This window comes from Entelurus aequoreus, linkage group LG13 (assembly GCF_033978785.1).
Source record: "Entelurus aequoreus isolate RoL-2023_Sb linkage group LG13, RoL_Eaeq_v1.1, whole genome shotgun sequence".
In the NCBI taxonomy this organism is placed as follows: Eukaryota; Metazoa; Chordata; class Actinopteri; order Syngnathiformes; family Syngnathidae; genus Entelurus; species Entelurus aequoreus.
The window spans coordinates 41399923-41420379 of record NC_084743.1 but is presented as its reverse complement, the minus strand read 5'-3'; the positions used below and the strand labels follow the sequence as shown (position 1 = coordinate 41420379).

At 42.3% G+C, this 20457-nt stretch overlaps 1 protein-coding gene across 1 annotated transcript in view; it reads right to left on the bottom strand.

The window, feature by feature from the left end:
- Positions 1 to 20457, bottom strand: part of nlrx1 (NLR family member X1) — a 73916-nt gene that overhangs the window by 52940 nt on the left and 519 nt on the right. Inside the window, exons 3-4 of the mRNA XM_062067864.1 lie at positions 20186 to 20243; positions 1746 to 1858 (exon numbers count right to left, since the gene is read on the bottom strand). Of these exons, the coding sequence (XP_061923848.1) occupies positions 1746 to 1858; positions 20186 to 20205 (133 nt within the window). The 5' untranslated portion in view covers positions 20206 to 20243. The remainder of the gene's footprint in view (positions 1 to 1745; positions 1859 to 20185; positions 20244 to 20457) is intronic.

The following is a 20457-nucleotide window of genomic DNA, read 5'->3' as shown; positions in this document are numbered from 1 at the left end:
TGTTAGCTGTGGAAATGCAAACTTACAGGGTGAGTCCCTAATATGTTTCTCAGAATTGACTGATTTCATAATTTTTTCACTCCGCTTGATCTAAAAATCTCACTCACTCACTCACTCACTCACTCACTCACTCACTCACTCACTCACTCACTCACTCACTCACTCACTCACTCACTCACTCACTCAATTAATCACTGTATATTTTGATAGCCCTAATCACAAGGGCCCACATCAGGGCAAGGAAAAACTCCAAAAGCATGAGATGGGAAACAAACAAAACCTTGGGAAGGGGCCGCAGATGTGGGAACCCCCCTTCTGGGTGACCAGTTGCAATGGATGCCGAATGGGTACAGTTATTAAATTGTGCAGTTGGGTAAAAACGAAACTGTTACTGACTACCACAATTTCTATTCTTGATTTGTTTTAGTGTCTCCTAAAGCAAGAAAGTTATATTCAAAATTGTGTCATGTCTGATATCTGCTTTTTACCCTGACAAAATTAAACAACTGAATGAACATCCTCCAAGTCTGGTGATTCAATAATGTTTTCCAGGTGTTGTACATAGACTACTCACAATAAGTCAGTCTTTTGGGAGTATATTTTAGGAAAAACCTAAAATGCAGAAACATTTACACTTGAACTGAATTTGACCTCCTCTAACTTTAAAATGTACATGTACAATTGTTTTATTTTTCTTTACTTTTTTGTCACATCTTGCTATTCTTCAACGACGAACTGATGGCAAAATTCACTAAAATATATTTGATTAATGAATGGCCCAATTAATATCCTGGTTTAATTAGAACTGGGATTCCAACAGTCGTCTTCATCATACTGTTCACATTAGAACATCATTAGACCAAGACAACGCCTAACAACTAATCAATAGTACCTTATCATTGTGAGGCTTCAAACAGGACATTCTCTGAGAGAAGAGGCCACTGAGCTTAGGATGTCACTCACTGTTTCCATGCACTAAATTAGTGTGAATTCTCAAATAGTACCTACGTGTAAAGTCCAAATGTCCATGCACTTTCTCTAATGCGACTATTGGTCATACACCAGTGCCTCCTGTACACTGGGGGGCACTTATTTCATTTTTGCGTGGTAAACACTAGCCATCTGCGGATCTTTACAACTTGTTTTAAGTGCACAGATTACAAATATTATGTCTGTATTGCTATGTTGATGTTAAATAGCAGACAGTATCAAGAAATGATCTTGGATTGCGCTACAAAAATGACGCTACTACCAAGAATGTATCGGGGCAGATGCAGGTCCGAAGCGAAGACAGACCGGCGGAAGAGTTTTTTCAAAGGAATTTTCGGACTAAGAATCGTGGAAACACAACTTTTGAATGTCTCGGAGTACATTTATAAGACTCTGTCGATTAATGGAAGGAGTTTTAAATACGAAGGAAAAGACCGTTGTTACGTGCCACGGTCAATACTGTTCCAGATGAAGTTTGCAATGTTCTGGACTATCTTGCCTGTTCTGCAGAATACAGAGTTATTGCTAATCAGTTTGGAGTGCACAAATGCAGCGTGAAGAGTTTTGTGTACGCTTTATTATTCACCTTTAAAAATACCTGATTCATTATCTTTCATCTCATTCATAAAAAATAAAACAAAACAAAACAAAACAACGTATCCCTACATGAACAATCACTTTGTAACCTTTAAATAAAAATATGGAGTGGATACTGTTTATATGCTGAAAATAAATTTTCCCAATGAGCTGTTTACCTGGTTCTGGTGTAGTAGAGACAACATTCCTGTAGTTAAATCGTGTGCATGAGCAGAGACAAACATCTGCTCTCCTCTTCCACTTCCAAAATCCAACCAGATGACTCGCCCGTCTAAGATAACATTCATGTCAGTTTAGTAGAAAATCATTATGTGAATGATCAAACAGGTTTTATACATCAACGACAAACACAAGACAATATAAGAAAGACACTACATATTATGGATCATATACAAAGAAAAAACATCGAAGCAATTGTTATAAGTGTGGATGCTGAAAAGGCCTTTGATTCGGTCAATTGGAATTTTCTTTACAGAGTTTTATATAAATTCGGCTTTCAGGATACAATCATTAAAACTATACAGGCACTATATATGATATATGATATATGATTCCAAGATGGCTGCGCTTCAGAGCAGCGGCTTCGTGCGAGCGCTCCTGGAAGTGTGGACTGATTTGGCAAAAATACCCCTCAATTCAGTCAATTTCATGGCTGGCTCACAGCGTGTTCACTCCGTGATCACTTACGACCGACTTACGATTCTGGATGTGGAGAGATCGGGCCATTTTGGGCTGATAGATGCGTGTACGATGGACCTGCTCGCTAGCTTGGGAATTCTTCGCGAGCTACATCCAGCAGTGGCCTTTGAAGCAGCGGCGTCGACTTCCAGCGGAGACGGTCAGCGAAAGAGACGTAAGCGATGCGCTCGGAAGCAGAAGCGGGGGTGTCGGGCGGGGCTAACAACAAAGCTAAATGCTTTGTTGTTAGCGGGGCTAACGAAAAAGCTAAATGCTAATCCACAAAGAAGCGCTAATAAGGAGTCTGTTAAGCTAGAACTAGCCAGCGCCAGGCTGGATAATCCCTGCACACATAGCAATTCTTCTAGAATAATATACAACTCACATAATGTTCTTTCTGCGTCAGAGGTGGACATGCATTTTACTGAGGTGGCAAACAATCTAAAAATTCCTGTCATATCAATTCCTAGATATGGTCGAAATTATTTAAAGTGCACTATGCATAATAAACGTAACATTATTAATATTGCTACTACGGATACTTTCAACAAAAACTCCTCAAAACAGCCCACTACCTATAATATGGGCTTTTTAAACATAAGGTCATTGTCTTCCAAAACGTTATTAGTTAATGAAGTCATCAGAGACAACAATCTTGATGTCGTTGGTCTAGCCGAGACCTGGCTCAAACCAGACGAATTTTTTGCGCTGGGTGAGGCGTCTCCTCCTGGCTATGCGGGAACGCATATTGCCCGCCCCATTAAAAGGGGTGGGGGTGTTGCACTAATATACAACAAAAACTTTAGCCTTACCTCGGACCTAAATAATAAATATAACTCGTTTGAGGTGCTCACTATGAGGTTTGTCACACCGCTGCCTCTCCACCTGGCTGTCATCTACCGCCCCCCTGGGCCCTATTCGGACTTTATCAATGAATTTTCAGAGTTCGTTGCTGATCTAGTGACGCACGCCGACAATATAATCATAATGGGAGACTTTAACATCCATATGAATACCCCATCGGACCCTCCATGCGTGGCGCTCCAGACTATAATTGATAGCTGTGGTCTTACACAAATAATAAATGAACCCACGCATCGCAACGGTAATACGATAGATCTAGTGCTTGTCAGGGGTGTCACCACCTCTAAAGGTACGATACTCCCGTACACTAAAGTAATGTCCGATCATTACCTTATAAAATTCGAAGTTCTGACTCATTGTCAACAAACTAATAATAATAATAATAACTACTATAGCAGCCGCAACATTAATACTGCCACAACGACGACTCTTACTGACCTACTGCCTTCAGTAATGGCATCATTCCCAAATTATGTGGGCTCTATTGATAACCTCACTAACAACTTTAACGACGCCCTGCGCGACACCATTGATATTGTAGCACCGCTAAAGCTAAAAAGGGCCCCTAAAAGGCGTACCCCATGGTTTACAGAAGAAACTAAAGCCCAGAAATTATCATGTAGAAAGCTGGAACGCAAATGGCGTGCGACTAAACTTGAGGTTTTCCATCAAGCATGGAGTGATAGTTTAATAACTTATAAACGCATGCTTACCTCAGCTAAAGCTAAATATTACTCAAATCTCATCCACCTCAACAAAAATGATCCTAAATTTTTGTTTAGTACAGTAGCATCGCTAACCCAACAAGGGACTCCTCCCAGTAGCTCCACCCACTCAGCAGATGACTTTATGAATTTCTTTAATAAGAAAATTGAACTCATCAGAAAAGAGATTAAAGACAATGCATCCCAGCCACAACTGGGTTCTATTAACACAAATATGACTGTATATACGACGGACATTGCCCTCCAAAATAGTTTCTCTCTCTTTGATGAAATAACATTGGAGGAATTGTTAAAATGTGTAAATGGGACAAAACAAACAACATGTTTACTTGACCCAATTCCTGGGAAACTTATCAAGGAGCTTTTTGTTTTATTAGGTCCATCAGTGTTAAATATTATAAACCTATCACTTTCCTCTGGTACTGTTCCTCTAGCATTCAAAAAAGCGGTTATTCATCCTCTACTCAAAAGACCTAACCTCGATCCTGACCTCATGGTGAACTACCGGCCGGTGTCCCACCTACCGTTTATCTCGAAAATTCTCGAAAAAATTGTCGCACAGCAGCTAAATGAACACTTAGTGACTAACAATCTCTGTGAACCTTTTCAATCCGGTTTCAGGGCAAATCACTCTACGGAGACAGCCCTCGCAAAAATGACTAATGATCTATTGCTGACGATGGATTCTGATGCTTCATCTATGTTGCTGCTTCTTGATCTTAGCGCCGCTTTCGATACTGTTGATCATAATATTTTATTAGAGCGTATCAAAACGCGTATTGGGATGTCAGACTTAGCCTTGTCTTGGTTTAACTCTTATCTTACTGACAGGATGCAGTGTGTCTCCCATAACAATGTGACCTCGGACTATGTTAAGGTAACGTGCGGAGTTCCCCAGGGTTCAGTTCTTGGCCCTGCACTCTTTAGTATTTACATGCTGCCGCTAGGTGACATTATACGCAAATACGGTGTTAGCTTTCACTGTTATGCTGATGACACTCAACTCTACATGCCCCTAAAGCTGACCAACACGCCAGATTGTAGTCAGCTGGAGGCGTGTCTTAATGAAATTAAACAATGGATGTCCGCTAACTTTTTGCAACTCAACGCTAAGAAAACGGAAATGCTGATTATCGGTCCTGCTCAACACCAACATCTATTTAATAATACCACCTTAACATTTGACAACCAAACAATTAAACAAGGCGACTCAGTAAAGAATCTGGGTATTATCTTCGACCCAACTCTCTCGTTTGAGTCACACATTAAGAGTGTTACTAAAACGGCCTTCTTTCATCTCCGTAATATCGCTAAAATTCGTTCCATTTTGTCCACAAGCGATGCTGAGATCATTATCCATGCGTTCGTTACATCTCGTCTCGATTACTGTAACGTATTATTTTCGGGCCTCCCTATGTCTAGCATTAAAAGATTACAGATGGTACAAAATGCGGCTGCTAGACTTTTGACAAAAACAAGAAAGTTTGATCATATTACGCCTATACTGGCTCACTTGCACTGGCTTCCTGTGCACCTAAGATGCGACTTTAAGGTTTTACTACTTACGTATAAAATACTACACGGTCAAGCTCCTGCCTATCTTGACGATTGTATTGTACCATATGTCCCGGCAAGAAATCTGCGTTCAAAGAACTCCGGCTTATTAGTGATTCCCAGAGCCCAAAAAAAGTCTGCGGGCTATAGAGCGTTTTCTATTCGGGCTCCAATACTATGGAATGCCCTCCCGGTAAAAGTTAGAGATGCTACCTCAGTAGAAGCATTTAAGTCTCATCTTAAAACTCATTTGTATACTCTAGCCTTTAAATAGACTCCCTTTTTAGACCAGTTGATCTGCCGTTTCTTTTCTTTTCTTTTCTACTCTGCTCCGGGGTGGACCGCTAGCCTGTCCATCAGATGGGGACATCTCTACGCTGCTGACCCGTCTCCACTCGGGATGGTTCCCGCTGGCCCCACCATGGACTGGACTTTCGCTGATGTGTTGGACTTTCACAATATTATGTCAGACCCACTCGACACCGAGGATGTCGTTGTGGCTTGTACAGCCCTTTGAGACACTTGTGATTTAGGGCTATATAAATAAACATTGATTGATTGATTGATTGACTATATAACAATCCTACTGCTAGGATTAAAGTCAATGGATACTTATCAAACAGTTTTACCCTAGAAAGGGGCTCTAGACAGGGATGTGCATGGTCACCATTACTCTTTGCATTATATCTGGAGCCATTAGCTCAGTCTATCAGACAAAATGAAGATATTAAGGGAATCACGATTAAAGGAAGAGAGTATAAATTGGCCTGCTATGCGGATGACATTTTGGTCTACCTCGGACACCCAACATACTCGCTCCCTAAATTAATGCAATCATTTGAACTGTATGGTCAACTAACAGGATATAAAATCAATATAGGTAAAACCCATCTACTCTCATATAAATATAACCCACCAGGGGAAATCAGAAGTAGTTACCCTCTGATATGGCAAACAGAGTCTTTTAAATACCTGGGCATTAATTTGCCAAAAGAGCTAACACAATTATCAGAATACAATTATCTACCCATACATAAAAAAATAAAAGATGACATAGCAAGATGGAATTTAATTCCTTTTTTTAGCCTTAGTTCTAGAATTGATTCCATTAAAATGAATGTACTGCCAAGACTGCTGTACCTATTTCAAACCCTGCCAATAGAGATGAACCAAAACCAATTCAATGAATGGGACAAAATGCTATCAAGGTTTATATGGCAAAGTAAAAGGCCAAGAGTTCGTCTCAAAACTTTACAATTGGTCAAACAAAAGGGAGGATGGGGTTTACCTTGCCTCCGATATTACTATTTTGCAGCCCAGATGAGAGCAGTGATATGCTGGTGCAACCCGTCATACATTGCTCAATGGAAAATTATTGAAGAAGAAATGCCCTCCATCCCCATACAAGCAATCCTGGCGGATAGCAATTTACAAACCCACATAAATAACATTGATAACCCATGGGTGAAATGGACCCTTAAAGTGTGGAAAATGATTATAAAGGAATACAAACTCAAGAATGATACTGCAGTTCTTAAATGGTGTGCCTATGATACAGAGTTTACACCTAATAAATTAGACTCAAGATTTAGGGACTGGATATCTAAGGGTATAACAGCTTTATGTAGTGTAATGAAAGATAAAAAAATGCTTAGTTTTGAAACTATTAAAAGGACAAATATATATAAAAAACCAAGACTTCTATCGATATTTGCAGTTGCGGCATTTTGTTAATATGAAGGTGAAAAGTGTCACAAAAGTATATGTTTGATTGAACTGTTTACAAAAGCCTACAATTCTGAATGTATTGATAGAACTGTTTCATGCTTGTATAAGGGTCTGTTGAATATGAAATCATATTCAACTTCATATATTAAAACAAAATGGGAGAAGGAAGGAGGGATAACTATATCTGAGGAAGAATGGACAATAATAAGGAAATATCAATGGGCTTGTACCAGCTCACCCAAATGGAGGGAGTATGGCTGGAAAAATTTTAATCAGATTTTTTATTACACCTTCTCAGAAGTCTCACTATGATAACAACTCCCCTGCCTGCTGGAGAAATTGTGGGAATTCAAATGCAAATCACTACCATGTTTTCTGGGACTGCTCCACCATAAAGGACTATTGGAAAGAGATAAACCAAGCTCTACAGGATATTTTCAAATGTGAAATACCCCTCGAAAGTAAAACTTAGTTTTTTGGACATGTACCTCAGGACTGGCTGAAGAAAGATAACACTTAATGAATATCCTACTGGTGGCTTGTAAAAAGACCATTACTAGGAAATGGATACCCCAGGAAAGCCCAACTTTGAAGCAATGGATGGAAACAACAATGGACATATATAAAATGGAGAAGATAACTGCCTTTATTAATTATAAATTGGAGAAATTTACTTCATACTGGGAAAATTGGGTCAACTATGTTACGCCCCATAAACCTGACTAAACCTGAATCGAATTAGTGATTGTACTTAAAAAAAAGAAAAAAAAAAAAAAAAAAAAGGGATTACTCCCTCTATGTGTATATGTATGTATGTATATATATATTTATATGTATGTATGTATATATATATATGTATGTATGTATATATATATTTATATGTATGTATGTATATATATATATATATATATATATATATATATATATATATATATATATATATATATATATATATATGTATCTGTTTATATTTTATTTTAATCCAACTTTTTTTTTTTATTGGCATTTTCAAATAGACAGAAAAAAGTGCAAGTCGAAACAGTACAATCTTAGAGTCAGAAAATTATTCACACCCTTTCCCTTAAAACCCAAACCCCCCACCCACCCTCCCACCCCACTCAGGTCACACCAACAAGGGACATATGGCACAATCAAATAACAAGTAAGACGACAAAGACAGACACATTCTCACACACACACACACACATACGAGGCCAGAGACAGACAAACAGGCTGAAAGGAGAGAAAGGGAAAAATAAATAAAATTAAATTAAATTACAATAAAATAATAATAATAAATAAAAGGGAGATTATTCCTCATCTGCATCTGGGCATAAATCAAGAGAGTTGACATACAGCAAGAAAGGACTCCAGGAGCTTTCAAACGCTTGAGCCGAGCCTTTTAGCGAAAACCTAAGTTTTTCCAGTTTTAGATTGTAGAGAACCTCTCTAATCCAACGGCCGTGTTATTTTATTTTATTTGTAATTATTATTATTTTTTCTTTTTTTTTCTGTTTATTTAATCGATGTATTTGTAGATATTACTTAGTTTTTTTTGCTGTTTCTTTCTTTTTTGGGGGTGGGGGGGTGGTATGGATGGGATATAAACAAACAACAATATTTTGACATTTAGGGCAGACAATAGTTATATGATTTATGTGAATATGATGTAATGGATAGGAATGTCTGATGCTGAATGTCAAAAATAAAATGAAAAAAAAAGAAAAAGAAAATCATTATGTGTCTACCAAAAGACAACACATTACAAACAACTCATGATAGGGACGGCGTGGCGAAGTTGGTAGAGTGGCTGTGCCAGCAATCGGAGTGTTGCTGGTTACTGGGGTTCAATTCCCACCTTCTACCTTCCTAGTCACGTCCGTTGTGTCCTTGGGCAAGACACTTCACCCTTTGCCTCTGATGGCTGCTGGTTAGCGCCTTGCATGGCAGCTCCCGCCATCAGTGTGTGAATGTGTGTGTGAATGGGTAAATGTGGAAATACTGTCAAAGCGCTTTGAGTACCTTGGAGGTAGAAAAGCGCTATACAAGTATAACCCATTTAATTAGCTTAAAATTTTTCACTCAGTCTTATCTCTGGATTTTTAGTTGCTCCTGCTCATTAAGGCATACTCCACTCACGCAACTAGAAAGGTTACATTCAGTAAGTATGATTTGGTATGCTTTAAGATGTCACCGCTTGCTTGCAGGTTGGAGCAAGCCTCAAAGGCACTGACATTTGTGAACTCACCAACGGTTATCACCCATTATTAAATTAAAGTTGTTCAGGGCTGTCATGGAATTTCTTGGTAAATTTTATATTTTCTCAAGACTTGTTAAAACCAATCACTACAACTACAATGTAAACAAACCAATGGACTGTGCACAATAAAATACACGGCAATAGTATATATTTTTTACAAATATTGTATAATTATTTGGTTGAAAATCTTAAATATATGTCAGTATTATAATTTGTAATACAATCTGTAGCATTTTGCGTAAAGTAAGCATTTAAAAAAAAAAAAAATCAGACCACAGTTTGAGAAATATTGTAAAACCAGATACTGTATATATGGTTTTGAAAAGGAACCCTTTTGCAAACTAATTTATCCATCCTTCCACCCATTTTCTACCGCTTGTCCCTCTTTACCCCAAAAAGCAAAACAGTTGAAAAAGAAATATAAAATGTATTAGTGTTACAGCACCCAAAACAATTTAGTTATACAAGAATGGAGCGAATAAGATCGCGGATACAAGCGGCCGAAATGAGTTTCCTCAGAAGGGTGGCTGGCATCTTCCTTAGAGATAGGGTGAGAAGTTCAGTCACCCGAGAGAGACTCGGAGTAGAGCCGCTGCTCCTTCGCGTGGAAAGGAGCCAGCTTAGTTGGTTCGGGCATCTTGTGCGGATGCCTCACGAGCGTCTCCCTAGGGAGGTCCTCGTTGCACGTCCCACTGGGAGGAGACCCCGAGGCAGGCCAAGGACCAAATGGGGGGATTACATCTCCTCTCTGGCCTGGGAACGCTTCGGAATTCCCCAGGAAGAAGTCGCTAATGTTGCTCTGGAGAGGGAAGTCTGGGGGTCTCTGCTGGAGCGGTTGTCCCCGCGACCCGATTCCGGATAAGCGGTTGAAGATGGATGGATGGATGGATGAATGGATGGATGGAAGGATGGAGCTCGAAACCCTCAACAAATCCCTTTCCCCTTGCCAAGTTGCAAGACAAGCTGCAGGAGCTATTAAAGGTATCCATTAGCCCTGTTGTGAACCACTTGTTTGGAGAGCCATACATCCGCCTTGTAGGCAGATCCAGTAGTCTTAATAAAGTAGAATGATCATCCGCAAAGATGACTACCTATTGCTAACATGTTGTGACGACGGGGTCGCATCGTGGTGCGGGTGTTGTTCTCCCAGGAATGCAGACGGGCTCGGACACAGCTTGCAGGTAGGAAAATTATTTATTTAAGAACTAAACATGCAGGAAAAAACAAAGACGTGCACATGGCACATAAGGCAAAAACAAAAGGGCTAGCGTGGGAGCTAGCAAGCAAAATTAGCCTAGCGTAAAAACTAGCAGCTAAAGAACAGGAAACAAACGTCGTCATCCGTTGTGTGAAAACAAACTACGAAGCCAGACCGACTGGTTGGGGAGGCAAGCTTTAAATAATAATGTCAATCATGAAAAACAGGTGCGCGTCGGGAACACCCGCGGCAGGTGAAAATAATCAGTAACTATGGTAACCAAACTGAGAAGTGCTTAAACAGGAACTAGAAAGAGATCAAGACTAACAGAAAAACACAAGTGACTAGAAAACGTAAACAGAAATATGATCCGGGCAGCGGATCATAACAGTACCCCCCCCTTAAGGGACAGATCCCAGATGTCCCCTGGAAAAACTAAAAAATCCCCCCCGACTACAAGGCACTTCACTAGTCAAGGGAGGGAGGAGGGAGGAATTGGCGGAGGGTCGCCAGGCCACGTGTCCCCGAATCCAACGGGGACGAGTCAGGTGGCGGTGGCGAATGGAATGCCGCTGCCGCAGGCGAGGCGGGCGACCACGGTAAGGCCACATTTGTGGCCGCCGAGAAGGTGGGCGTGAGTGGCGCCAGAAGTTCAGCAGCCGGAGAGTTCTACGACAACATCTTGGGTGTCGCTGCTGTTTGCGCCACTGGCGTCCATTACCTGACCTCTGAGAGAGCTGCTTGCGCAGCCGGACCACTCGAGGTCGCTGAGACGTCGCCGTGGAAGCGGTAGGCTTCGACGTGGCAGCCGGAGGAGTCGACGTCGCCGTGGCAGCCGGAGGAGTCAACGTCGCTGTTGTGGCAGCCGGAGGAGTCGACGTCGCTGTCGTGGCAGCCGGAGGAGTCGACGTCGTGGCAGCAGGAGTCGCTGTCGTGGCAGCAGGAGTCGCTGTCGTGGCAGCAGGAGTCGCTGTCGTGGCAGCCGATGCAGGAGGCGGTGCTGGTGCGAGAACCAGCCGAGGAGTTGGTGCTGGTCCGAGAACCAGCCGAGGAGTTGGTGCTGGTGCGAGAACCAGCCGAGGAGTTGGTGCTGGTGCGAGAACCAGTCGAGGAGCAGGTGCTGGTGCGAGAACCAGCCGAGGAGCAGGTGCTGGTGCGAGAACCAGCCAAGGAGCAGGTGCTGGTGCGGGAACCAGCCGAGGAGCAGGTGCTGGTGCGAGAACCAGCCGAGGTGCAGGTACTGGTGCGGGAACCAGCCGAGGTGCAGGTACTGGTGCGGGAACCAGCCGAGGTGCAGGTACTGGTGTGGGAACCAGCCGAGGTGCAGGTACTGGTGTGGGAACCAGCCAAGGTGCAGGTACTGGTGTGGGAACCAGCCGAGGTGCAGGTACTGGTGTGGGAACCAGCCGAGGTGCAGGTACTGGAACCTGTGGTGGAGCTGGTGCTAGCCTTAGACTTGGCGCTAGCTTAGGTGCAGGTGGCCTAGCTATCGGTTGCGGCTTAGCAGGCCGAAAAACTGGTGGTGGCGGCCGGGCAGGTGGTTGCGGTTTAGCATGCAGACGGACTGGTGGCGGTGGCTGAGCAGGAGGTTGCGGCTTAGCCCGCCGAAGGACAGGTGGTGGTGGCCGGGCAGGAGGTTGCGGCTTAGCTGAGCGCCGTTGTGCCACCCCACAAGCACAGCTCCCAGTACTAGCCCCCCCCCCTCAAAAAGCGGATACCAGACGCGCTCCTTGCGGTTTGGAACCGTCTTCAAGGGTGGGTGGAGGGAGGTCAGGAGGAGGGCAGAATCCTCTCCTCTAAATTGTCCAAAATGTCTATTCTTACTCCCCACTTGAGACTGGGTGGGAGCACAGGGGGAAAAAATATGTGCAGTGGGCGGAGCAATAGTCACTGGGGGTGGAGCTAGAAAGTCAGGTGACTGGGACTGACTAGATTTAGTCCTTAAAAAAATGTCCTGATAATGTTTTATCTTAGAATTAAAGTCCTTAGGAAGCGGCTGACAAAAGGAAGCTGAGGGTAGAAAAAAAAAATCCTGATCTATGACGTTATCAGAAGTGGGCGGAGTTACCTCATCAGCGGGCGCCCACGGAATGAAGTCATTGTTGCCGCTGTCCATGTGACTGACAGCCCAATCGGAGAAATGTTTGGCGAAGTGGTCGATTGGGTTGCCAAACATCTGAGAAGGGGAATCTTGGGCTGAATGTAGCTTACTGTGTAGTGGTGGAGGAGTCTGTGGGAGTGGCGCGTCTTGGCAGCGAAGTGAAGACCTCTTGGGCGGCTTTCGTCTTCGCTGACGCGTCCGGTGGTGCGGAGGTGTGGCGATGTCCTCGGGCCATACGGAGTTGACTGGGACCAATCTTCCGTTAGGACCCCAGATCAGGTCCTGGCGCTCCGAGGGGGAATAGCGAAGAGTCTCCGCCTCCATCGCTCGCAACACCATCCAAGCACCTTCGTCCATCTCCTCCAACGTGCTCGCTGCGGGAGAACTTTTTGCTGGCTTCGTACTGTGACGACGGGGTCGCATCGTGGTGCGGGTGTTGTTCTCCCAGGAATGCAGACGGGCTCGGACACAGCTTGCAGGTAGGAAACTTATTTATTTAAGAACTAAACATGCAGGAAAAAACAAAGACGTGCACATGGCCCATAAGGCAAAAACAAAAGGGCTAGCGTGGGAGCTAGCAAGCAAAATTAGCCTAGCGTAAAAACTAGCAGCTAAAGAACAGGAAACAAACGTTGTCATCCGTTGTGTGAAAACAAACTACGAAGCCAGACCGACTGGTTGGGGAGGCAAGCTTTAAATAATAATGTCAATCATGAAAAACAGGTGCGCGTCGGGAACACCCGCGGCAGGTGAAAATAATCAGTAACTATGGTAACCAAACTGAGAAGTGCTTAAACAGGAACTAGAAAGAGATCAAGACTAACAGAAAAACACAAGTGACTAGAAAACGTAAACAGAAATATGATCCGGGCAGCGGATCATAACACATGTTGCTGTATCCTGTTGGTTCAGTTAAATGCTGTTTGGTTGATATTTGGCAACCGACGAGCAGAACAAACACCAAAAAGACTGCTTTCTCTACTGGCCAAGAACTGTGGAAGTACAAAGTTCGGCTTTTAGGCCACTCCAATTCCTCAGACAGTTCTCCACTCCATATAGAGAGGGTCCTGAATTACATACAGTAGAACCGCTGTGTAGTTTAGCTTGATGACTTCCTTCCCAGCGCTGCAGAAGAGTTAAATGTTTCACGCCAGACTTGTTTGTGAGTCAACACTTGAAAGTGTCAACTGTTTGGGCAACAAACATCAATTATTTAGTCATTACTGCAGGAGTTATTCGTGACCCATGGACAATAGCAGCAGTGAGAGACTGGTCCGTTACCAGTTGGGGATCAGTAATGTTATTCATTTAGGTGTTTTTAAATTCCGAGGTCAGTGAAGGCACACTGGGCATACCTTGATGGGACAGTGACAACTGGAAAGCAAGGAATTTGTGTGCGCTGTGTTTGGTCATGTAAAGTACGGTCAATGAGTTACGTGAATGTCTCAGTGTCTGTTTTGGGATGCTCCAGTTTTAACATATCGCATGCACTCCCCTGTTATAAGCTCCACTACAACTTAATTTTCCCCCTTTGTAAAGCTCCAGTATTGCATTCTTAAGATAAGACATATTAGTATATCTTAGATGGCTTGTGTTTTAGCTGTCATATTTACTCTAGAGATATTTCACACTGCTAACATAATAAGCTATGTCCAACAGCTTATTTATGACAAGATGACAAATTTATGCAAATTCTTAGCAGAGCCGATCAATCCCAATCAGATTTGTAGAAAGCCTAGTCGGCGCTGGGATTCCTGTGCAGTCCTATGCTGACTCCTATTAGCCATTCGTCTTGCATACAACCACCAGCAACATGGGAATCGAATCTGCAATGTCACATGCGGGAGTGAAAAGGTATGGGTGGAACCAGCAAATCGCTGTACTGCTTGTTGAGATAAACGGTTGAGCAAGATGGATGTAGAAACGATGTCAAAAACTGCAGAGATTTCAAGGAGTATAAGGATACTGATGTCCCTAATTCTGCAGCAATGAAGAGGTCGTTTGCAATCGGGTTGGTGCTAAGAGTAGTGGAGGGAGAGTGTGATCAGCGCGCCCGCAGGAGCAAAGGTCACCGTCTCTGTCAATGATGTTGAGGGCGGAGCACCATCGGATAGTGTGGCATGTGCTGACGGCGAGACACAGCTGGCAGGTGATTAGATTTCACAGGTGGTACGTGGTAATCTAATCATCTGTTGTCTTTAACAGTGAGCAGCCGGGAGCAGAGAGGTAGGATACGGACGCGACTGGAAGGTCTGGAGAGAATTTTGATTTAAAACAATTGATCATTAAAACCTTGTTAAAACCTGCACGATTGGCTCTTGTGCCGTGTCTACAGTGGAGCTGCTAGGAAGCGACTCCCACAATCCTGAATCCACCTGTCGCCCTCGGATAAGGGTAATCGTCATCATTGTAATGTATCTCTTCAGTTTAGCCTGAAGCATATGTGATCCACGACCAGAGTGCTACTACAACCATGGTACATTTCGACAGAGTTGTTGCTGCTTTGGCATGCCTGAGGAACACCACAGTTACCAGGGCCAAAACCAGGGCAACAGTCTTTGTAGAAGTCTGTTGATAGCTGGACATTGACAAGGCTTTCAGAACACTACTTTATTGCCCAAGTTTACGATCCTGATTAGTCGACAACAGCAAGATTGGGATCTGCACCTGACCTTAGTTCTATGGGGGTACAGGACAGCAGTTCAGAAGTTCACCTAGTGAAATCATGTTTGGGCATGGGCCGCGCATGCCATTGGATTTGGTGTTTGGATGTCCAGTGCACGCTGTTCACCTCACAGGAATGGCTCTGGGTGCTGCACAAGCTGACAAGCCAGGTGCTCAATTGGGCTAAGTTTTACCGGAAGTTAGCTTATGACTCCGAGTGTCGGTAGGAGGACTTGGTGACCTGTAGCTACAGTTCTTTCGGGAAAAAAATGCCTCTACCCTTAGCGAAAGATCTTGACTAAAGTGGATCATCAGATGTGGAGTATTATGCACAGTAATTAGACAAAACCGACTGGTATTGTTTTACGGTTACTTGCACCTAACAACAGTACCAGTACAAGAGATATAGAAAGAGGATCGGCCCAAGATTGTTCTTGTCTTCAGTGAAGTGAAGTGAATTATATTTATACAGCGCTTTTCTCTAGTGACTCAAAGCGCTTTACATAGTGAAACCCAATATCTAAGTTACATTTAAACCAGTGTGGGTGGCACTGGGAGCAGGTGGGGAAAGTGTCTTGCCCAAGGACACAACGGCAGTGACTAGGATGGCGGAAGCGGGGATCGAACCTGGAACCCTTAAGTTGCTGGCATGGCCACTCTACCAACCGAGCTATACCGCCCAAAGGCAGCTTGTCACGATAGGTATAACTTGTGGACCCAAATGCAAAAATGACAGGCAGAATCAAAGTCCAAGGGTTATTATTAAAAAACCAAGAAGGAAAGGAGGGAGCTTGTAGTTCTTGGCTTTTGTGGTCCAGGAGAGCAGGCTGAGGCTAGCAGTCTATGGCCAGCAGGCTGAGGCTAGCAGGCTGAGACAGTCACACGTAGAGTACACGTGTAGAACTGTGAACGATCTGGCGATCGCGCCGAGTGAAGTCCAAACATATATAGGCTGCAGGTGAGTTGATTAGGGAGCTGGGATCAGCCTGGCTGGAGCCAAGCCTATGCCCAAAACACGCCCACTCTCACAAAGACACACACAGAGACAAACACATACACACAGACAGAGACTGTGACACAGCTGGGGTTAAGAGGGGCCAACTTTCACAAAAATTCTCAATAATGAAACCACTATTTTGCATAGTGATAGTACCACTGTCCATTTAATAGGAGCAGATCTTTTCACGTGACAATCTATATCCTTAATGATGGTCGTGGCATTTGAGCGCCTTGGACTAGTCATTCAGCCAATGTAGATCTTGGATCATTTTACAATGTCTCAATTCACTTCACATGCTCCTTTCACGTTCCCTTTCTTTGACGCACTGCCATCAGAAGAATCCAACTAATGCTTGAGAGACATACTGAAGGGAGGACAAAAAAGTGGCTATGTTTTTACACAGGGCAGCAAAGTGTTAATACATATTTATCCGCCTACTTATTCTTCCGCCGCATATTCAGTTTTCTTTGTTTTTGTAGTATTAATACTTTATGGGAGTGTCTTGTAACCACACAACCTAACATGGAATGTTGTAATGCAAGGACTTGCCTGGAAGTCATCAGATGATTGTAATTATTAGATCTGACATGGTTGTTAACGTGTTAGTTGAAAATCACTGGTTTTCATAGTTTTAGTCTATTATCAGATTTTTTTCTAAGTACATAGGTGTATCAAAGTAGTGACCTATAACTCAAATGTATTGTGGCAAAGTGCAAGATAGATAATGGGGTGACGTTTCCATGCTCACCAAGTTTGCGTGTTAGATTGTCCCAGGAAAAAAATCTCCAGCTGTTACTAAGTGTACAGCCCACTGGATTTACTGTTATCAAGCTGCTTTTACATACTGAAATGCTCATATTTCTCATCAAGAACTAATACAAGGTCTGTAATTTAAATGCCTTCGATTTGTACACGTGATCAGATTACCCGCAAAAATACAATACCGATTTTTCATAATGAGACGATGTCTATTAGCCGATAAATAATACCAGATTGTGCTGTTTACCTGATCACTTTGAATGATCTGATAACTCCAGAAATCAGAAAATGGTCATATTTGTAACCATTGACAAGAAAGCTACTTGAAAAATGTAAACTAGTTACTCTTGATTAAATGTAGCTACAGGTGAAGCTATCCTTAGAGACTTGTAGCGAGCTACACTACAAGCTACAGAACAAAAGTAGCTTGCTACATCAACAATACATATGTACTAGAATCTGTACAATTTCAGGCAGAATTGCATGTGACATAGCCGCCGACATGCACAAGTCGAACTGAAATGCTAATGTTAGCAAGTGTCAGGTAACAAGTTTTATGACTCAAAGGTTAGCATGTGTCACATACCAAGTTATATGACTCTGGGGTATAAGGTTGCAAAATTAGCTAAAAAAAATTAGCATGCTTATGTTAGCATGCTAGCACTTGAGTAACGAGAGCAAGGAACATTTTGTCTTTGGAACCATTCGAAGTTTGTATGTTCAAATCGAGAAAGAAACGTGGGATATATATATTGCCCATTCATTTTTAATGGGGTAAAATTCCTGTATTTTTTAAGTGACAAGAAGGAGATGTCTGCAAATATGCTTTGTGTGGGACATCGTGTGCGCTGTACTACACCATGCGATAGTGAAGTGAACTATATTTATATAGCGCTTTTCTCGAGTGACTCAAAGCGTTTTACATAGGGAAACCCATTATCAAAGTTACCTTTAAACCAGTGTGGATGGCACTGGGAGCAGGTGGGTAAAGTGTCCTCTCTTAATATACAATATTTGGTCATGCACAGCTGAACCAGATACAACTCCAGACATTAGACAACATCATTACACAATGAAGTCCACTTTTACTTTAAACATCATCCGATCCAAAATGTGCTGTCAACATAACGTTAACATGAAATTATAGTGACGTCACTAATGTTAGTTTCACCTGAATAAAAATGTATGTGAAACGCTGTCGGTGTAATACAGTCATGTGCCGCCCCACTCTATACGCAGAACACACACTGTACGTAGAGCTTCACAATCCGTGAGGGGGTGGCGTTTTGTGTGAAGAAGCGCATGTGAAATGCAAATTATTGAATGACAAGGTGCCTCATATGAATTTTTACCCAAATATATTCCTGGACATGTCATGCTCTGTCACCAATTAGAAAAAAACATACATTTTCCTCAACGCTTCCGGTGTCCCTTGTGTCCCGCGTGACTAGGACATGAACTACAAATCAGAAAGTTGTGAGTTCAAACCCAAGTCAGAGATGAAATGAAATAATTGTTGTTTTAATGATGTTAAAATTGTTTAATACGCCTAACACCCTAACTTCAGCATAGTAATTAAAAACAAGTGGATTATTCATTACGTTGCTCAAGGTAATATTATTTAAATGGTGCTGGGATAACCATGATTTCAGCCTTTCAAAATTCTTCTTGGGTTGCCATTTTTTAAACCTTGGAAATTGTCAAGTCCTGGTTACGTCCCTGACCACACATAAACTGTAAATGCCAGGTTGTTACAATATGACTTCCCAATCAGATGTTTACTTATTCTACTGTCATTTACCAAGTATGTTAATTTATAAAATGCTGTTACTAGATTACAGAAAGGCAAATACAAACTCTAATGATATATTTAACACACAGGAACTTACATCAAAGTACACTCTATCCGATGTTTGTGCTACAGCACACATCTCATTGTGCAACATGTGAATGTTACACGAGAAACTAAATGCGATCTCTGAAAGGGAACAATTTATTTCCAAAGCATGACTCCCACCCGGACCTACAATACTAGTACATAGCTCATGAAAAACAAGATTTCCATCCATCCACTTTCTATCGCTTGTCCCGTTCCGGGTCGCTGGGGGTGCTGCATTCCGGCGGAAGGCGGGGTACACCCTGGACAAGTCGCCATCTCATCACAGGGCCAACACAGATAGACAGACAACATTCACACTCACATTCACACACTAGGGCCAATTTAGTGCTGCCAATCAATCTATCCCCAGGTGCATGATTTGTTTTATTTTCAATGTAAGTGGGTCAACTCATCTATTGTTTGTTATAAAACAGTCTAAAAGAAAACACAGCTGTCACTTGATTATAATAATAAGACATATAACTTGCTATGATGTCAGGATTGGAACAAGTGTGCATGTCTAATGTTGCTCACATGTGGTCTACTGAATGCTCAGTGAGTGTGTGACACATGAAAAGTTAGAGGGAACACTGTATGTGCAGTGCATCCAGAAAGAATTCACAGAGCCTCAAAATTCTAAAGACAATACCTCAAGATGACAGTGTGAATTTTTTTATTTTTTTTATTTTTTAAATCTAACAATAAATGATCTAATGAATTTGGATTGGCCCTGCGATGAGGTGGCAACTTGTCCAGGGTGGACCCCGCCTTCCGCCCGAATGCAGTTGGGATAGGCTGCAGCCACCCCCGCCACCTCGAGAGGGACAAGTGGTAAAAAATGGATGGATGTATGAATTGGGATTGATCCATTTTATTACATATTGCAGTGAAGTAGTAGGAAGAAGCAATTGGGAGTTGGGTTTTCAATGTTCAACAGTTTTATAAATATATATCATGATGTCTTAAAAAACACATTTTTAGAAACATGTTTTGTTTTCAATTTTAGATAGCTTTAGGGATACAAATCAAGATGTTTCAAAAACATATGACACAAAGATGGTGTCTATAGTTGAATATATTATAAATCCTTTTTTTTTAAATGGAAACATATGCCATAGCTCTCTACAATACTGGTAAGAGGACAACTTTGCATTTACTTACTAAAACACCAGAAGGAGTTCGACTTACCTATGCAGTAATGAACTCATCCTCTTCCGCAGCCAGTTGAAACTTTGGGTTGTATAGTCTATGAAACACGATGCAATATAATTATCAAGCAACTATTGAACCTTCCGTGTTGCTGTCGTTTCTTCCCGTTATGTGTGAGAAATCAATAACATTACTATGAACTTTCTCCAGACCTCTCACGCCTTAATGACCACAATATGACTTTGAGTTATGTCACATTTCCTGGTAAACATTGATTACGGCATTATGTGACATTGACAAATGACCTAAAA